Source organism: Leucoraja erinacea, chromosome 2 (assembly GCF_028641065.1).
Source record: "Leucoraja erinacea ecotype New England chromosome 2, Leri_hhj_1, whole genome shotgun sequence".
Lineage (NCBI taxonomy): Eukaryota > Metazoa > Chordata > Chondrichthyes > Rajiformes > Rajidae > Leucoraja > Leucoraja erinaceus.
Genome location: NC_073378.1, coordinates 116,619,003 through 116,640,036, shown reverse-complemented (window position 1 = coordinate 116,640,036; position 21,034 = coordinate 116,619,003). Strand labels below are relative to the sequence as shown.

Genomic DNA, 21,034 nt, shown 5'->3' with positions numbered 1-21,034 from the left:
AGATGGATGAGGGTTGATCTCATTGAAACCAATCGGATGATGAAAGACCCTGATACAGTGGATATGGAGAGGATGTTTCTACTACCGGGAGAATCTAGAAACAGAGTGCACAGCCTTAGAATAAAACAATGTACCTTTAGAAAGGAGATGAGGAGGAATTGCTTTAGCCAGATAGATTGCTTCTTGATTAGTGTCCAAGATTATGGAAAAAAGGCAGGAGATTGGGTTGAAGGAAAAATAGCTCAGCCATGATTGAATGGCAGAGTGTCAATGGGCCAAATGGTTTAATTCTGCTCCTATGTCTTATCGCTACTGTTGTCATGCCTATCCACTTCCTTTCTGAAAGCCATGGTTGGTTTGGGTTTGAGATTATAAACCACTCTGCATTAAAAGATTATCCTCGCTTCCACCCATGCAATTTAATGTGTTCCCCTATTCCTTAACCATTCACAGGAGGTTCCAAGTCATTTACAATGTCCTGCCCTGGTTTAAATAGATAATAATCCTATTCTTGGAAATGCTGATTTGGGGATGCATAATGCCCAGAACAATAAGGACAACTCCTCCACTCTCTAAAATAGTGCCACTGAAAAAAAGACAGAGGTTGGGTTAAGGATCGAATCTGGGGGGGGGGGGGAGCCACACCCCCTTAATATCTCTCGGTGTGTCAGCCTCTAAATGCGTACTCTAGTGTCACAGGTCTCAGTTGAAGGGACTCGGATCTCAGTTAATTTATCAGTTTGCAGAAAGTGGAAGATTTACTTAGTGCTGTAACAATTCTTTGACAATTCTCTGGCACCAACTAATTGAACAGTTCAAGGAATAGAACATATTTTATATATTCGGTCGTTCCATAGCACTCTTCAGCAACTTAAGGTTAATTACCACCGTATGAAGGCAATAGCCAATATATAGCAATGACAGACAAACCCAACAAGATATGCAAGGTTATAAGGACGGACTTCACCTGAACGGTGCTGGGACTGGGGTCCTGGCAAATCATATAACTAGGGCAGTAGAGAGGTCTTTAAACTAAGTAGCGGGGGGGAGGTATCAAGGGGGGTAATAACGGCAGGGGTAGAGGAAATAGAGCAGGGTATCAGTGGGGAAGCGGAAAGTCAAAATGTGACAGGAGACAGAATGTATGAAGATAAAGCTTTAGATGTAAAAGGGGCAAAAACGGAAAGGAAGGGTAGTAAAAATCATCTGAAAGTGCTTTATCTAAATGCACGGAGTATTCGTAATAAGATAAATGAATTAACGGTGCAATTAAGTATGTATAGTTATGATATCGTGGCCATTACGGAGACATGGCTGCAAGGGGATCAGGACTGGGAGTTAAATATAGAGGGGTACTCGACAATTAGGAAAGATAGACAGGAAAGAAAGGGAGGAGGGGTGGCCCTTTTAATAAGGGAGGGAATAACGGCAATAGAGAGGAAGGATATTGCGTTGAAGGATCAGGATAGTGAAACAGCTTGGATACAGATAGAGAATAATAAGGGGAAAAAAACACTAGTGGGTGTAATTTATAGACCTCCAAATAGCTGTGACGCTGTTAGTCAGAACATAAATCTGCAAATAGTTGACGCATGTAAAAAGGGAACTGCTGTAATCATGGGGGACTTCAATTTTCATATTAATTGGGCAAACCAAACTGGGCAGGGTAGACTAGAGGAAGAGTTTATAGAATGTATTAGAGACGGGTTCCTAGAACAGTATGTCACAGAACCGACAAGGGAGGAGGCAATCTTGGATCTGGTCCTGTGTAATGAAGCAGGATTAATTAAAAATGTCATAGTTAGGGACTCGTTGGGAACAAGTGACCACAATATGGTCGAATTCCATATTCAAATAGAAGGGGAGCAGGTTGAAACTCAGGCTAGGGTGCTTAGTCTAAATAAGGGGGATTATGAAGGTATGAGGACTGAGCTGATCAAAGTTGACTGGGATAGCAGACTCAAGAATAAGACGGTACATGAGCAGTGGTGTACGTTTAAGGGTATACTGTATAACCTTCAAGAAAAATTTATTCCTATGAAGAAAAAAAGGGGTAAGGGTAAGAACAGTCAGCCATGGCTCAGTAAAGCTATAAAGGATAGTATTCGGCTGAAGGCAAGGGCATATAAGGTAGCCAGAGATAGTGGGAGGGTAGAGGATTGGGAAGCATTTAAAGGTCAGCAAAAAATAACTAAGAGATTAATTAAGACGGGGAAAATAGACTATGAAAGGAATTTAGCGAACAACATAAAAACTAATAGTAAGAGTTTTTATAGCTATATAAAAAGAAAAAGGGTGGCTAAGGTGAACGTTGGTCCATTGGAGGGTGAGACTGGAGAGTTGTTGGTGGGGAACATGGAAATGGCAAAGGCATTAAACGAGTATTTTGTATCAGTCTTCACCATAGAAGACACAAAAAATATTCCAACGCTGGATAAACAGGGGGCGGTAGGAATGGAGGAGCTAAATACTATTAAGATCACCAAGGAGGTGGTATTAGGGAAATTAATGAGACTGAAGGAGGATAAATCCCCTGGGCCTGATGGATTACATCCAAGGGTCTTGAGGGAGATAGCGGTGGGGATTGTGGATGCATTGGTGATAATTTTCCAAAACTCCCTGGAGGCAGGAACGGTCCCAGTGGATTGGAAAATGGCCAATGTAACACCTATATTTAAAAAAGGAAGTAAACAGAAGGCGGGTAACTATAGACCGGTTAGTCTAACATCGGTGGTGGGTAAAATGTTAGAGACAATTATTAAAGAAACACTAACGGGGCACTTGGATAAACATGACTTCATCGGACAGAACCAGCATGGTTTTGTGAAGGGGAAGTCCTGTTTAACGAATCTGCTCGAATTCTTTGAGGAAGTAACAACCCGGGTGGATAAAGGGGAACCGGTGGATGTGGTATACTTGGACTTCCAAAAGGCTTTTGACAAGGTGCCACATAAGAGACTATTGCTAAAAATAAAAAATTATGGGATTGGGGGTAATATATTAGCATGGGTAGAGGATTGGCTAACAAATAGGAAGCAGAGAGTGGGGATAAATGGTTCATACTCGGGATGGCAACCGGTAACTAGCAGGGTTCCGCAAGGGTCGGTGCTGGGACCCCAGTTGTTCACAATTTATATAAATGATTTGGAGGAGGGAACCAAGTGTAATATATCAAAATTTGCGGACGATACAAAAATGGGAGGAAAAGTAGGGGATGAGGAGGATAGGAAGAGTCTGCAAAAGGATATAGATAAGCTAGGTGAGTGGGCAACAACTTGGCAGATGAAATTTAATACTAATAAATGTGAAGTCATTCACTTTGGGAAAAAAAATGATAGGGCAAGTTATTTTCTAAATGAGGAGGAGCTGCGTTGTAATGCAACGCAAAGGGATCTAGGGGTATTAGTACATGAATCACTGAAAGTTAGTATGCAGGTGCAGCAAGCAATCAGGAAGGCCAATGGAGTTTTGGCCTTTATTGCTAGGGGGATTGAGTATAAAAACACGGAGGTCTTGCTGCAGCTGTACACAGTATTAGTGAGACCACATTTGGAATACTGTGTACAGTTCTGGGGTCCATACTTAAGAAAGGATGTACTAGCCCTGGAGGCAGTGCAGCGAAGGTTTACAAGATTAATTCCTGCAATGAGGGGATTGACATATGAGGAAAGGTTAAGTAGGCTGGAACTCTACTCTTTGGAGTTTAGAAGAATGAGAGGCGATCTCATTGAAACATATAAGATCGTGAGGGGCCTTGATCGGGTGGATGCATCGAGGATGTTCCCAATGATCGGGGAAACTAGAACTAGGGGACATAGTTGCAGAATAAGGGGGGGCTCTTTTAAAACTGAGATGAGGAAGAACTTCTTCACCCAGAGGGTGGTTAATTTATGGAATTCACTGCCCCAGGGAGCAGTGGAAGCAGAAACTTTAAATATATTTAAGACTAAAATAGATGGTTTTTTAGCTGCCAAGGGGATAAGGGGCTACGGGGAGAGGGCAGGGATATGGACCTAGGTATGGTTAGTATAGTAAGACCTGAGTGATCTCCTGGACAAGTGTCGATCGCCTAGATTGGGGTCGGAGAGGAATTTCCCGGATTTTTTTCCCGAATTGGACCTGGGTTTTATATCCGGTTTTTTGCCTCCCCCAGGAGATCACGAGGTTCTTGGGGTGGAGAGGGGTGATAGCGGTATAAAGGGGAGGGTAGTGTCTTGTGTTCTGTGTCTTGTGTCTACTGTTTGTGGGTAAGTGTGTCTGTTTAGTGTTCAGCCATGAGCGAATGGCGGTGCGGGCTCGATGGACCTGGTGGTCTGCTCTCGCACCTACTTTCTATGTTTCTATGTAAGTTGTTCCCTTATTGGTTGACAGGAGCACAACAGGCAGGGCTGCCGCCACACACCTCCAGCAACATGGGCTCCATCCTGACCGTGGGTGCTATCGGTGGAGTTTGCACATTTTCGCCATGACATGGGTTTCCATTCATCTCCCCTTTGTCCCAAAATTGTGCTGGTACATTAGCTGGCCAGAGATAGAGAACCAGGGGGACTAGATGGGCCTAAGCAGGAAATAAGCAGGAAAATGGGGCTGGCAAGAATGCTCAGAGCTGAAAGATACTCAATGGCTTACTTCGCATTCAAAGAAATTACCATTTTTAATTAAATACGAAGTATATTTCCTCCAAACTGGGTGTCATTTCATGCAAATGATCTTAACGAGTCTTATAATGCCACATAATTAGTTCTCCAAAAACAGGTGCTTACAAATGTACCAGTCTATCTAAAAAGTGATTGAGCTTTGGTTGTGACAAGCCACGCAGCAAGTGAATGAACATCTTCAATATTTACCAAAGATCAATGTAAGAAAAATATATATACACAACATCTGCACATCCCAAACAGTTTCAATATTAAAAACATGCCACTCAATTTGCACAAGGTTATACGAACAAAAATAATGGAATCCCTAACCTCATAACCTATTTAAATGCCCTGAAATCTCAAATCCCGATGAACATTTAACATCCCATCCAAAAGATGGCATTTCAGAATTCCCTCAGTACTACAACGAATTAAAATTCGATACAACATGCTGAAACCTTTGGATTCAGAATTGAATTTAAAATCGAAAATGTTGGCTTGGATAATTTTGCTGTTTAAGCTATGTTTACTTAAAGATTGAATTCTGCAGTTATATATATTAGACTTTCATAGTACTACAATGGAAGTAGATTGTCACAATGCTGCCATAAAGCAAACAAAATATTACTTGAAAAAGTCAATTGTCAACCGATAGAATATCAATGTCAGATAAGACTTTTCTCACCTCCTTATCTTACAAAACATTCAGATTACATCAACCCTCATAGAAGGCCTTTTATTTCAAAAGAGTACAGAATGTTTTCTCATATTTTTGTGCTACAGTGAATCAGCAATTATAAATGTTACTCGCACATTCTTAGATGTCGGAATTAATTTCAGTATAGACGACAATAAAATGGTTTCACACGACAACTCTAATCAGTTGGCAAGAATGCTTTCACCCAATAGAAATAAGCTGTCACATTAGGTCAGCAAAATCTGACAAAGTGAAGATTGCATTTGCAACTTCAACTGAAATGTCAATTGCCCTTTAAATGCTTTTTCCAAGTGCTTCAAGATTTCAGTTGAAAGTGGTTGCAGGCTTCCTTTTGTGTAGATGTTTATAGATTTTTCAGTTTTTTAACCTGTTCATTTTTATGCCCAAGAAAAAGCTAATAAATTTTCAAAACCTGTTATTTTGTTGCAACAATTAAATAATTTTAAAACTAAAAAAAAAACATAATTTTGCAAAACAAGTAATCTTTTTATAAGCAATGAACAGTGGAAAGAATAATATTCCAGTTTGCTTTCCAAGACCAAATAAAGAAAATAATCTGTAAACTAGCACCACAAAAAAAGAAGAGGCATTATTGCAGCCCTTGTTGGAGGGAAGCATTTTCTTTCTATTTTAATCTCCATTTCTTGGTGGGACAAGAAGAAAAAGAAGCAATCTTTTTCTTAATCTGCTCACAGGATGTGGATGTCACTGCCAATGTAGACAATTATTGTCCATCCCTAATTGCCCCCGAAATGTGCATGAAGGAGGGGGGAGGGGGGGGGTGGAAGAGTTAACGTTCAACCACATTGCTTGCTTCCAAGTTACATACGCACCAGATTGTCAAATGAAAGAAAATGTATTTGGAGGAATCGCAAACCAGGCGGATTTTTATGACAATGTATTAGTTTCAGTCATCATTGATGACATGTGCTTCTGCTTAAAATGCTTATTTATTTAATTACCAGAATGTAAATTTCTAAGCCGCTATAGTGCGATTCAAACTCATCTCGAGAGCAATGGTCCAATACACAATATGTCTTGGAAAGCAATCACCACAGTACAAGTTATCCATCGATATTCCAGCAACTGATGGTCTGGCACCACCTTTCCTCCGGACAAAATTATGAAAGGGCACTTGAAATCCCCCCCGACGTCCTCCTGAAAATGTGGCAGGTATGTTCCCATGGCCGACTTCAGAGGCCCATTTTTGCGGGTCAATATTTCAGGGCCCCCACCAGCCTAGGCGGAACGTTCTAGTACCAGAGGACTCCGCTCGGAGGCTCGTGCCAGATGACCCTCTGTACCGCATTTTCGGCAAACCTCAGGTCGACCCAGTAGTCCTGCTGGGAAAGCGGAACCTCAGTCCCCCCCCCGGCAGCCACTGAACTGGCCCTGTTGTTATTTCTTCGGGCAATTCATTAACTGCCGCATGGCTCCCCGAAATACAAGTGTCACTGTAACATTTATTTATGTTTAATATCTGTTCTATTTAAGTTTCCTCTGTCCATGGCGCTTTAACAATCATGAAGACTGCCTATTTTCACTCCAGTAACATTCTCCATCGTCACCTGCCTGAGTTAACTAATGGTGAAAGCTCACTGATTACATCTTCCACTTCAACAATCACATGCATCCAAATCATCTTATTCCAGGGGGGTCAACAAAAAATTTCCTCATACTAAAAAAATCTTGAATTTACCTCCTCACATCAAAATCTCAGCAGGTTTGAGTTAGCTCCCGAGTCAGGATAGCAAAAAAAAAAAATTGGGAAATATCTTTTTAAATATGTTGTACAAGATTTATAGAACATATTTTGTTACTTACCCAAGGTGTCTGGTATATTCCTCCTTTTTCTTGCTGCATCTGTTAACCTAATGACAGTTCCTTCTTTCCGTTCAGTTTTAAAACGAATTCGACCAGATTCTTCATCGTCATCATCTTCATCATCAGAAACATCCTTCTTTTCTACCACTTCATGTATAATCTTCACAACCTAAACAATTTAAACAACAATACTGACATCTACAGCAACTAAAATTAGTTTCACATTTACTATTTAATTTAATATCACTGAATTTTTTTCAAGTTTTTTTTTTTAGTTGTTATTCGTTTTTTAAGGAAATGGTCACTGTTTGCAAAGCCTGCATTTATTTGGCTGAAGTGGTGGAGATTGCCTTATAGAATTGTTGCAGTCCTTCTGGTGAAGGCATTCCCCCCAATGCGGTTTGAAAGGGAGATAAAACTTTCAGACCCAGCAATCTGAGAGGTCAATAAGCTTAAAGGAGGCCGTGATTTGGAGAAGAACTAGAAGCCCTAGTGCCCCTACAGGTTTGAAGTCTTTGCTCTTTTGTTCAACGTCAAGGATTTGGGAGATCCTTGACCTTGAATTAGGTCAATTCTGTGGCTGACAGTTTGTTGGCAAAAATATTTGCTTCTGAATTGGTAGGATTTGAATGTGATTAGCATGGCTGGTATTTAGTAACCATCTCTAACTACACCTGAGAAGATAATGATGAATCATACTCAACCCAGGAGACTTTGTAAGGTTATTCCCAGGAGGAAGATCCAGTCCTTTGGACCCAGTAGTGATGCAACAGGGAAAAATATCAGAATCAACATACAGTGAGAGTTGGAGCTTCTGTCTGCTGCTAAATTGTAGGAAGACAGTAAGAGCCAAGTAGATTTATTTGCTCATACTTTATTCAATACCATAAGTGTTCACTTGATCTGGGATTATTGGGAAGGACTCCACATTCTCCTTCAGATCTGAAGCTATTACAAAAGCTTTCATGAAGCTTCCACAAACTGAGAAGGCCATCAACCCTGACTCCACAATTTTTTATGTGAGATGACAGAAATTCCATAAGGAAGGAACTAACACAAAGAGAAGTTCTTAAAATTTTAGTTGCATCTCAGCCAAAGCAGTCTGGGAGTCAGAGAGAGGTTTGGTTAATAACTTGGAAAGTAGAAAACATTACTTATTCAAAATGAGTACGATACAAATTGAGTTTTCATGGTTAAATGCTTACAAATGGTGCACAGCCTTTTGGCAAGTAGGGTAATGTGATAATTGCTTCTGAGAACGTGGATGTAGATGTCACTGGCAAGTCCTGCTTTTATTGACCATTTCTGACTACCCGAGAAGGTAAAGAATAAACACCTTCAACTCTACTACTGAACGCTGCAAGGGATTCCTGTGATTGTCAATGACAGCACATTCCAACAATGGAATTCATAAGGAACATTATATCCCTATTGTTGCCACTGAACCCTCACTCAGTTAAATGTCACACAAGTTAGCAACACCACTCACCTCAAGAATATCCCTAAGAGTGTACATTTTGGGTAATGTACACATTTTCAATTACGTTAGTTTAAATGTATTCAATTTTTTTCCAAGTATTTTTGAGTGGTGTATTTTAAACATTTCCAATCCTTAATTAAAATTGAATAATTTAATATTTTAATAGTATATTAATTTTTAATACTACTTAAATGTTTTCAAAACACATCTACAAATCCCTTTTGATGGGTTTAACTGCTGATAAGCACAAGAGCACGGCTTAGCCAGCTGTAAAGCATTTCAGGGAATTGGAGGCCATCAGTAATGAGAAGGAAAATATTGCTTACATTTTCAGCAGTATTGCCGTGTTTGATTATCAGCTTGGGGTTGTCAAATGTGGGCAGAGAAGAGTTTTCTTCTCTTTGAAATTGGACCAATCATTGACAATATTTATTATGGTTCATCAAGTTACTCCTGCCATCATTGTGACTTTCTGAATATAACATAGTACAGAAATAAGAACTGAAAATACACACAACACAAAATAGACCTCAACATTATATGGGCAATCTAAAGCTAAATTATAGATTGAATTGCAGTTTAACAGGCTACTAAAAATCAATTACCACTTGAAAAATGCAATTTGCAAAATATTTCGGTAACTACTAGACCAAGTGGGTCCCCGTCACATGGGAGGCCTAGTCCCCCAACGCAACCCGTTCCCCCGATGCAATACAGAGAGGGACACAGACAGAGAGACAATAAAATTCAATGCTATGAAAAAAAGAAATAAACAATGCTTTAGTCCACCGCGGGGGGGGGTGGGGCCAGGAGACAGGTGGGCCTCTATTGGTGTGCATTGTGACGTCAGCAGCTGGCAAGCGGCGATTTTTTTTTTTTTTAATGTGAATTTTGTGAGCAATTTTATTCAAAATCTGGGGAAATAATTGACCAAGGAGTGGATTTATGAAATCATGTTAAATCCTTACCGAAATATGTAAAAATTTCCACGTTTTTGCGTCCTGGTTTTCGAGGAAATAAGTTTCAAAGGCAAAATGACACACACACAGAGTTTTAAAAGTATATAGATACTAGACCAAGTGGAATCCGTTGGGTCCCTGTCACACGTGAGACCTGGTCCCCCAACGCAATATTCCACCACTCACCCATAGTCCCCATGGGAGGCCTGGTCCCCCAACGCAACCCATTCACCTACGCAATATTCCAGCACTCACCCATAGCCCCCAACTGCGCAGAGGTGGCTCATTTCCCCTTATTCACCCTCCCTCATTAAACTTTATTTTTAATCCTTGCTGCCAGGAATATTTAAAAAATGCACCCTCCCTCATTAAACTTTTTTAAAAACCTTGTTGTCAGGAAAATAACAAAGGGATTGTGACATTGTAGCTTGCACTTGTTGGGGCTGGCATGACTCAGTGTCCTGGGTTAGCAACATCGTAGCAAGCAGGCTACAATCCCATTGTGACGTAATAGCTGTAAGTGCCAGTGCAGAGACAATAGACAATAGAAAATGGACAATAGGTGCAGCAGTAGGCCATTCGGCCCTTCGAGCCAGCACCGCCATTCAATGTGGTCATGGTTGATCATCCCCAATCAGTACCCCGTTCCTGCATTCTCCCCATATCCCCTGACTCCTCTATTTTAAGAGTCCTATCTAGCCCTCTCTTGAAAACATCCAGAGAACCTGCCTCCACCGCCCTCTGAGGCAGAGAATTCCACAGACTCACCACTCTCTGTGAGAAAAAGTGGTTCCTTGTCTCCGTTCTAAATGGTTTACTCCTTATTCTTAAACTGTGGCCCCTGGTTCTGGTCTCCCCCAACATCGGGAACATGTTTCCTGCCTCTATCGTGTCCTAGACAGTCATGAGTATAGAGTGAGCAGAGCTGAGGGCTGAGCAGGCATCCTTGAGGTGCTCCCGTACTGATTGTTACTGAGGATGAAATGTTTCTGCCAATTCGAACAGACTGGTCTGTGGATGAGGAAGTCGAGGAGCCAATTGCAGAGGGATGTGCAGAGACCCAGTTCCGTGAGCTTGGTAACCAGCTTACAGGGGATGATGATATTGAACGCCAAGCTGTAGTCTATAAACAACAGCCTGACGCAAGTATTTTTATTGTCCAAGTGGTCCAGTGCGGAGTGGAGAGTCAGTGAGATTGCATCCTCCTTGGACCTATTGTGACGGTAGGCGAACTGTTGTGGGTCGAGGTTCTTGTTGAGATGCCCCACAACCAACCTCTCAAAGCACTTAATCACCACAGACGTTAGTGCCACTGGTCGATAGTCGTCGAGGTACATCACCTTACTCTTCTTAGGCACAGGTATTATTGGTGCCCTCTTAAAGCAGGTGGCAACCTCAGACCTCAAAATGTCTGCAAAAACAGTAAAAATGTCCGCAAATCCCCCAGCCAGTTGGTCTGCACAGGTTTTGAGAACTCGACCGGGTATATCATCAGGTCCAGACGCTTTACCAGGATTCACCCACCTGAAGAATCTACTGACGTCGGCCTCTGTGACCATCAGGATGCATGGGAGCTCGGGAAGGCACATCAGTGTTCTCCCTATCAAAGCGTGCGTAGAACGCATTGAGCTCGTCAGGGAGTGATGCTGTGCTGTCGTTTGAGCTGCCTCCTAATTTTGCCTTATAGGAGGTGATGGCATTCAAGTTCTGCCACAGTTGTGAACATCCGCCCCATCCACCAGCTTTCAGTGGAAGTCCCTTTTGGTCTTTTTGATGGACGTCAAGGTCGTATCTGGACTTTTTATAGACCTCTGCGTCACCAGACCTGAACGCCCGGGATCTGGTCTTCAGAAGAATGGGGATTTCTTGGTTCATCCAAGGCTTCTCTCCTTCTTACTCAGCCATTAAAACCTCTTTGACAAAGGATTTGGTCACCTATCTCAACGTGGCAGATTTAGTCAATAATAAGTAAAGAAATAGAAGCTAGGATAGACCATGTCACTTCTCTAGCCTGCATAAGATTGTGACCGAATGTTGCATCAATTCCCTGTGAACTACTGTAGAATATTTCACCGTGGTAAAGACATGGACCAAGAAATTATTTATCTCCTCAAAATCTACATTAAAACTGTGCTGCTCAATAGAGCTGTTCAAGTTTTAGAAAGAACATACAGGAGCAAATTGTGTATGAGGCATAGACCTGGAATCAGAAGAGATCCAGTCTTCAAGCATCAAAATGGGGAAAGATGATTGTGCAGCTGGATAGTGTTGCAGATGCATGAGAGAAAGTCATCCTTTCATGGCATGTCAGAGAAATGAATGGAAGGCTTGAATAAAATGAATGAGGAAAGATAGTGGGTTGGAACTGAGCACCAAAGAAAATGGTTAAATGCTCGACATAGCCAAAAGAATATCCACATCTCCGACAACAGTCAGTGATCAGAGATCCTTGGGTCATCTTACATAATGCAGAGGCAGGCTTCAATTGTTACTCCAACTGGGCATACTTTATCCTCAGGTCTTCGAGAGGCACATTGCTTTTGGTCTTAATAAATAAGACCCCACATGCACTCTGGCCAACAGCTTACATCTTTTCCACCTTGTCATGAAAACTAGTTCAGAAAGACAGAACTCTTCCATTTAGATTAGTTAAATCACCATGGTTAGCCCTTGGACACTCTGGTCTGTACAGCTTAATACACAAGTGTCTTTCAGGGACTACCAGTAGTAAATGCTTATCAAATTGATTTTTCACTCTTCCTCCCAAGTCCTAATTTGAGAAAGTGAATCCTACACGACTGTCAACTGTACTTATCCACTAATGACAGAGTGAAAGGAACCAGACTGCTTCCATTATCGACAAACCCATCTGAAGAAGCAATTTTTCTTTACATTCTGAAATTTTCTTTGTTGACCCAAATAAAATGTCAGGAAATGATTAGCGAGGAATTGAAAAACAAAGCGAAAAACTACAAACGTTGGTAATCGGAAAGAAGAATATAAAATGCTGAAATCAGTCAGTGACAGGCAGCATCTATGGAGAGAGAAATAGTGTAAACATTTCAGTGACCTTTCATCAGAATTTCGAAAGTAGTGGGGGTCTACGACATCTGAAATTATAATTCACAATACCTCTTCAGGTTCGTTCACTGTTTCTGCAGCATGCCCTTGTATATCTGCCATGACTGCAAATTCTTCATTGCCCTCAGTTTGAAGCTGTCCTGGCATATCTTGGTTTGCAGCATACAATTGTGAATATTCTTCATCCTGGTAATACAGGGTAATGATGGTGCAATTTAGCATTACAAAACTCATTTCGCTTTATTGCAAATACAGTGAAACTCTGATATTCCAGCCTGCTCAGGACTTTCATATTGCCAGACTACACATGTTCCGGACAAAGGGATGTTACTCAAACATGCAACACTTTTTTAAACACATTACATAGCAGTATAATATATCTTCCAGTCAACCCGATGAGTTCAAAGGGAGCAGTAAATATACAAGCACGCTGGAATGCTCATTCATGACCACTTATGCTCCACACCATAATGCCAGCACTGGCCCACAGTTCAGATCCTGGTCCAGATTGCTCTCCAAACACTTAGCTCTGCTTACAGATTCCACTTGCATTCTGGACAACACCTCATATTCTAGATGAATGATCGTACTTAATTATATGGATTTCTGAACGATGGTGTGTAGGATTAGTTTTATTGTAATTAATTTTTGAAAGTTAATCAACTCTCAGTGAAAGTCACACTATAGTTTAGACGGTTAATGACTAATTAAAGTAGGATCAGTATTGTGGGTGGAGAATATCCAACCATGTAACTGGGAGGAGGGGGGTTGTGTTTGCAAGCGAGAGCAGGAGCATTGCACCTGTGTGCTGGGGAGGGTGGTGAGGGTGGTGAGGGCGAGGGCATGCATCCATATTTGTATTTGCATTTGAAATGGAGGGTCATCGACATGGACTAACACAACGCAGTTGATAAGCTTCCCGAAAGAGCTTTGAACAAAGTTGGCAACACGTTGAAAAGGAGAATGGTTTGAAGGAGATTCAGGAGTGAAAAGGGAAAAAACAAAGAAATTATTAAGATCAGTAGGGTATCCCCAGATATCAATACGCATAGACTTCAGAGATAAAGCGCGGAAATAGGTAGTTTAGCCCAAGTCCGCGCTGACCAACAATCCCCTACACCAGGGGTGTCAAACTAATTTAAACCGATTTTAGGTCATGGGCAAAATGCGACAATGCACGCCGGATCACAAAGTGCACACGCAAACACAGTCCGATCTGGCACTGGGGACAGCTGCAGCCCGCTGGCACCGGGAAATTCATCCTGCGGGCCGGATTGGACCCCTTCGCGGGCTGCATTCGGCCCGCGGGCCCCGAGTTTGACACCTCTGCCCTACACCAACACTATCCGACAATGTAAGGACAATTTTACCAAAGCCAATTAACCTGCAAACGTGTATATCTTTGGAGTATGGGAGGAAACCGGAGCATCTAGAGAAAGCCCACGTGGTCACAGGGAGAACACAGACAGCACCCATAGTCAGGATTGAACCTGGTTCTCTGGCGCTGTAATGCAGCGACTCTACCACTGCACCATTGCGCCGCCCTTAATATCCCAGAGATCAAACGTAGACTGGGCTATCATATCGCTGAGCACCTTCGCTCAGTCCGCCTGGACCTCACGGGTGCTGAACACTTTAATTCTCCTTCCCATTCCCACACTGACCTTTCTGTCCTAGGCCTCCTCTATTGTCAGAGTGAAGCTAAACGCAAATTGGAGGAACAGCATCTCGTATTTTGCTTGAGAAGCTTACAACCTAGTCGTATGAATATTGATTTCTCTAAACTTCAAGTAACTCTGGCATTCCCTCTCTCTATCTCTCGATTTCACCCCACAAACAGGTAACAATGGCCAGTTTCCTTTACCATCATTACTTTTTTGCACATCTTTCATTTGTTGTTCTATATCTCTCTACATCATCATCTATATCTCTCGTTTCCCTTTCGCGTGACATTCATCCTGAAGAAGGGTCTCAACCCGAAACAGCACCCATTCCTTCGCTCCAGAGATGCTGCCTGTCCCGCTGAGTTACTCCAGCTTTTTGCGTCTATCTTCGGTGTAAAGCAGCATCTACAGTTCCTTCCTACACATTCCAATCCGAGAACTATCCTTCCATGAGGTCCTCTCATTGCTAAGCCAATTTTAGATCCAATTAGCCAGCATGTCTTGAATCTAGTGCCTTAATCTTCTCGACAAGTCTACCATGTCATACCTTGCCAAATGATCAGCATTAAAAACTTTCAGGTTGTGGGTTCAAGCCTGACCTTGGGTGCTGCCTGTGCGGAGTTTGCACATTCTCTGTGACTGCATTGGTTTCTTCCAGATGCTCCAGTTTCTCCCCACAACCCAAAGGCGTGTATGTTTGCAGGTTAACTGGCTTCTGTGAATTGACCCTAGTGTGTTGCGAAAGTGGGATAACATAGAACTAGTGCTAGTGGGTGATCGATGTTCGGTGTGCCAACTAAGCCCGCTTCCATGCTGTATTTTGTAAACAATCAAAATTACAAACCAAATAGGATGAGATCATGTATTTTTCAAATATGCCAGAAGTCATCCTCTTTATTCCTGATCATCAAGGATGAATTTAAAGTGTTAAGAAACTGCATTATCTAAGGCTTGCACTGCATATGCATTACTCAGGATATGTATGAGCATGTATTCAATTCAGGGAAAAGTTGTGTTATCCCAGCCGAATAACACACACAAGCTTTTAAAAAGGTCTACAAAATACCAGCAAAGTTCTGGTTTCTACATCAGCAAAGTATGTCCAGAAATTCACCAGAGGCTAGAATGGTCAAGGTGTGGAGGCTCAAATAATTTTGATGGGCATTTTCACTGATAAGAGTGAATTTGCCAGCTTCAAATGGTGGTCTAAAAGGGGAATTTGACTATTATTTAAAGATGGGTGTAAATTGAACTTATCAATTAAAGGGCAATTGGCAGTGTGTTTTTGGGTGCAGACAAAGGTATTAATATAAAGCTGCAATTTTATAAATATACCATTTAATTAGAACTTTTTGAAAATGCCTTCTAATTAAATTTATCCTGCAAAAAAAATTCATAATAGACGCATTATATAGATCAGCATTTCCTCCTATTCAAAAATATACTTGACTTGTGGTTTTACCCATTTAATGATGATAAATGCTTCGACACTAGAGATCATCTCAAGAGCTAAGAGTTAATCTCTTTATTCAGCTTAAAGCTGCTATGTGTTGAAAGAAAGGATGCAAAGAACATCAATCATTTCTAGAAAATTAACATTCTAAAGAGGTTAGTAATCTATGCACCTTTACAGGGCTCAATCAGATCCCATCCAATCTGCTGATAAAAAAAGCTTTTCACCTTAACTGTGCTGACAATTGGCAGTGCATCTGCATCAGACAATGCAGGGTTTTTCACAAAGATACAACCCTCAAGGTCATAATGCTGAGCAGTCTCTAAGCCTGTCAGAAGGGTATTGCCTACCTCCAAACAAGCCGTCAACATAAACTTTGTCAGACAGGAGATAAAGAAACTGACAGCAAGTGATAATAGGTCTAATTTTCACTCCTCTCCTGGGACTGAAATAGTTTTAAAATCAGCCTGGATCCTGGTGATGAAGTGTTATCTGAAATGATACAACAGAAAAGGACTTACTTGAAATTCATCATCTAGAGGGTCATTGATTACAAGGTCTAACACTTCATCATTGTACATCTCCTCTTCGCCCTGTTCTACCGAGTAATCCATTTGGCCGTCTCCTAGATGAGTGTCGTTGCTTTCATACTGTATACCTTCTTCCTCTTCAACATATTCATCCTGAGGATAGTCTGCCATCTCTTCCTCTCCAGCATCCTCTACAGCTTGATGGGCTACACTTTTATCATCTGCATCTCGGTCTGCATAATGAAGTATTTCTTCTGAAGATTTGTCACCAATACTCTTCGACAATTCTAAGGATGTACCCGTAAAAGATGTCGAGGCATTGATGTCGATAAATGCAGCATGGTAACTGAAAGAAAAATAAGTGGCATTGCATTTTTAAAAATGTAAAAAGCCAGTGTTTCTAAAGTATTTGCCAACAATATCTATATACATACGTGTGTGTGTGTGTGTGTGTGTGTGTGTGTGTGTGTGTGTGTGTGTGTGATTTTGCCTGTAAAACGTTTCTCCTCGAAAACCAGACGCCGAAATGGGAACATTTTTAACATATTTCAGTAGACATTTTCCTTGTGATTTTAGAAATCCACTCCTCTGTACATTCGGCACATTATTTTCCCGGCTTTTGTATTAAAATTGTTGATCAATCTGACCTTTTTTTAAAAATCTGACCGCTGCCCAGCTGCTGACGTTACAATAACAGTGAAATTTTTACATCTTCTTGTAGAAATGTTCATTATGATTTCAAATATCCAATCCTCTAAAAATTTGGTCAATTATTTCCCGAGATAGTTGCTAAAATTTATAACCAAACTGACATTTTTTTAAAATATTAAGGTTGCTCAGTTGCTGACCTCACAATGCCTTTCCTCGTGCCACCCCCCCCCCCCGCCGCCGCTCTGGATTAATGCAGCTGCTGTCCACACGTATGCGCAGTTTTCCACGAGGTACGTTAGCCCACCCACCTCCCCCGTACTTCAAAAGGCGCAGAAAGATCGAGAAAGTTATGCAGCAAAGAGCAAAGATCCTACAGCTCTGCTCTGGTAGTTGAGGCCAGTTCATTGGCTATATTTAAGAGTTAGATGTGGCCCTTGTGGCTAAAGGTATCGGGGGGGGTATGGAGAGAGGGCAGGTACAGGATACTAAGTTGGATGATCAGCCATGATCGTATTGAATGGCGGTGCAGGCTCAAAGGGCCGAATGGCCTACTCCTGCACCTATTTTCTATGTTCCTATGCTATAGGATCTTTGTTCTGCAGATCGCTCACGCGCTGAAGAAGCTTCTCCTCACTGTTGGCGCAGTTTGTGAAGCCCCGCCCCACCCATCACCCGCCTGCTCAGCCGCCGGTTTCCAGAGAGTCAAGCCGCTTCTGTCTCTCTCCGCTGTTCGCAGCCCACTCGCTCGCCCGGCTCCACCCCCCCCCCTCCTCTTTTCGACCTCCTCTCCGTGCCCGCGGCCCAATCCTCTGTAACACGGGCGGAAGCTTTTGGCAGTCCTCAGCAAAGAGCCTATAGCTCGCTATAAGATCTTTGGTCCTCGAATCCCTCCGGGCTAGCTCGGGCCCCCGCGACCTGCCGCCCCGCCCCACTCCTCTATCTCTCTCTTTCCTCCATCTCCCTCCCCCACTCTGTGTCTCCCCCTCTCTCTGTCACCTCCCTCTTTCCCCCTCCCTCTCCCTGCCCTCCCCTTCCCCCCTCTCCTCCCCTTCCCTCCTCTCTCTCAGCCTCCTGTCTCTCTCGCTCTCTCTTCCCTCCCCTCCCATCTCCTCCCCCTCCCCCTCCCCCCCCACCCTCACTCTCCTCCTCCCCTCCACCCCCTCCCTGTCTCTTGCCCTTCTGTCTCTGCCCCTCTCTCTCTCCCCCCATTCTCTAGCCCCCTCCCTCTCTACCCCCCGCCCCTACCCCGCCTGCGAGGTGGGGACTATGTGTCAGTGGATAGGGCGGTTATATGGGGGTAAAAGGAGCAAATGAATAATATTCATATAATATCAAGAGGGGTAGTTAGCGTTGTGCTGGAGGGTAGTTAGTGTGTGTGTGTGTGGTTAGTGCGTGTGACGCTGCATGCCGCCCCCCCCCCCCCCCCCCCCGCGTTGGAGGAACAGACCCAACAGGTCTGCACTTGGTCTAGTCATACCTATCTATCGGGAGGGTAGTTCGTGTGCGGGAGGGGTGTGTGTGTGTGTGTGTGTGTGTGTGTGTGTGTGTGTGTGTGTGTGTGTGTGTGTGTGTGTGTGTGTGTGTGTGTGTGTGTGTGATTAGATTTTCGGCCTTTGATTTTTTCACATTTCGCTAGTGATTTTTCACTGCTGCCGCCCAGCTCTCCTCCACACTGCCCCCCTCCCCCCCCCCCCCCCCCCCCCCCCCCCCCCCCCCCCCCCCCCCCCCCCCCCACGCAGGTGGAAGTCACACAGGCGGAAGACCACAGATCGGCTGGTACCTCCGCTGCTTTTCGCCGTCGCCGCGGGCTTGCACTGTCCGAAAATCCCGCGCGTCAACGGCCCGCAAGCGCATTGAGGGCGTATGCAGTGTCTCGACGGGCGCACGCAGTGTCCTGACGGCGTACGCCTAGCGCGTGGCGTTGCGCAATGACGTCAGGCTGCCCCCCCCCCTTGCAACCGCACGTTGCGGGAACAGACCAAACGGGTCTGGTGTGTGCGTGTGCGTGTGCGTGTGCGCGTGCGTGTAGAACGGGGCATGGGGAAGAGGGGGGGGGAAGAGGAAGGAGGAGTGGGGGTGTCGGGAGCCCTCCCTCTCTGCCCCCCCCCCCCCTCTCTAGGGAGTGGTGAACATTGGGACCTATGGGTGGGTGGTGGAGTACTGTGTTTGTGAACCAGCCCTCCCCTGCCACACCGTTAAAAAAAAAAGGGGGGGAAACGCTTGAAATTCTCAAGAGGTTTGAACACAACCGTTTTGATGAGTTATCACAAGCATTGTTTCCTTCACTGCAGAAATAGCTGCTCCTTGGAAATTCCATAATTTACCTTTAAAAAATTCATAGGCAGTAGGTTGGCAGATAAATAGGTTGTGGTAAAAATATAGTTAAAGCAAGTCCAGTTGCCATACAACGTGGAAACAGGTCTGAGATAAGAGAAAGAAAGATGGGGGTCTATGGGGGCATTGCCCCCTGGTGGGATTCCATGCAGTATTTTTGAGATAATTGTGCCTTGAAACAACACCGTTTTCTCACCAGTTTACTCTTAATTTCTCGCATGGTCTTCTGCACTCACACTCACAGGGACCCCTCCTTACCTTTGCTATCTCACAGGGACCCCCCCCCTTAAATCGTTAAATTCATCTCACACTGAAAGTTGGACACTGTCCCCTCACCTTTATCACACTCAGAGACTCCCCTCTCTGCTCACCAGGATACACACTCCCTCTCTGCTTTAAAAAAGTGGAAAAAAATTACCCCCCCCCCCTATAATTAGGAATTATAATGAATATGTCCAATGAATATAATATGCTAAATTTATACCAATAGGATAAACGGTCTGGAGAAACGAGTTAAAATGCTTGCAAACGGTGATTACTTGCAAACTCATGGTGTTATTTAATTACAGAGGTTGCAAGTCAGAAGGATTACAGATGGATTTAACAATGCAAATCCTCATTTCCCTGACAATTATGAGAGCAATTTCATGTTTAACAATGCTTATAGCTTGTGTGTGTTAAGCAACCGACAATCGCAGTCAGGAGATGGGAAATTTGCAGATCAACAGGGCATGACAGAGCTACCAACTCTCATTTAGTAACCCTCGTTATCCTGGAAATGCAATTTTTCGATATGGAACAAATGAAAAAACATGAAAAGATTTTTGCAATCATCAACCCAAGCTGTCAATCACGTGCACTGATATTGTTGTATACAAGTGTCTACCAATAAACCTGTTAAGTTTTTCTTCAAAAAATGACTAACATTTCAGTCGTAGACTGCAAATCAATAGACAAAATTATTTTAAATAAGCTTTGCTTCCCAAATATTAATAACTTCAAAAGTAATGGAGTAAATCATGATCTTCAAACAATATCCAAATTGCCAGCTTACAAACAGGCATGAGCCAGGAAAAAACTGAGATAAGAGAAAGAAAGATGGGGGTCTATGGGGGCATTGCCCCCTGGTGGGATTCCATGCAGTATTTTTGAGATAATTGTGCCTTGAAACAACACCGTTTTCTCACCAGTTTACTCTTAATTTCTCGCAGGGTCTTCCGCACTCACACTCACAGGGACCCCCTCCTTACCTTTTGCTCACACTCACAGGGACCCCCCCCCTTACCTTTGCTCACACTCATAGGGACCCCCTCACTGCTCACACTCACAGGAAACCCCTCACCTTTGGTCACACTCACAGGGAACCCCTCACCTTTGGTCACACTCACAGGGAACCCCTCACTGCTCACACTCACAGGGATGTCCCCTCACCTTTACTCACACTCACAGAGACTCCCCTCTCTGCTCACCAGGTCACACACACACCCTCTACTTGCTTTAAAATGCTTATTGACACCGACAAGGCCTCGGGCCCTACAGCTGCGCCCCAACCTTACCCAGCCCAGTGCCCACTCTTCCACTGCCCTTCCCCAGGGCCACCGCAACCTGCGCTCCCGGCCCCGGCGCCACGCTCCACCAAGCCTCGCCTTGTCCCGCCCCCGGTTGCCTCCCTCCTCCAATCACCGCGCTCTATCCACAAT

At 43.4% G+C, this 21,034-nt stretch overlaps 1 protein-coding gene across 2 annotated transcripts in view; it reads right to left on the bottom strand.

Moving 5' to 3' along the window:
* Nucleotides 1–21,034, bottom strand: part of rbm33a (RNA binding motif protein 33a) — a 150,616-nt gene that overhangs the window by 87,500 nt on the left and 42,082 nt on the right. For both annotated transcript variants that reach the window (XM_055664312.1, XM_055664313.1), the window contains exons 5-7: nt 16,341–16,695; nt 12,754–12,888; nt 7,183–7,351 (exon numbers count right to left, since the gene is read on the bottom strand). In XM_055664312.1, coding sequence (XP_055520287.1) covers nt 7,183–7,351; nt 12,754–12,888; nt 16,341–16,695 — 659 coding nt within the window. The remainder of the gene's footprint in view (nt 1–7,182; nt 7,352–12,753; nt 12,889–16,340; nt 16,696–21,034) is intronic.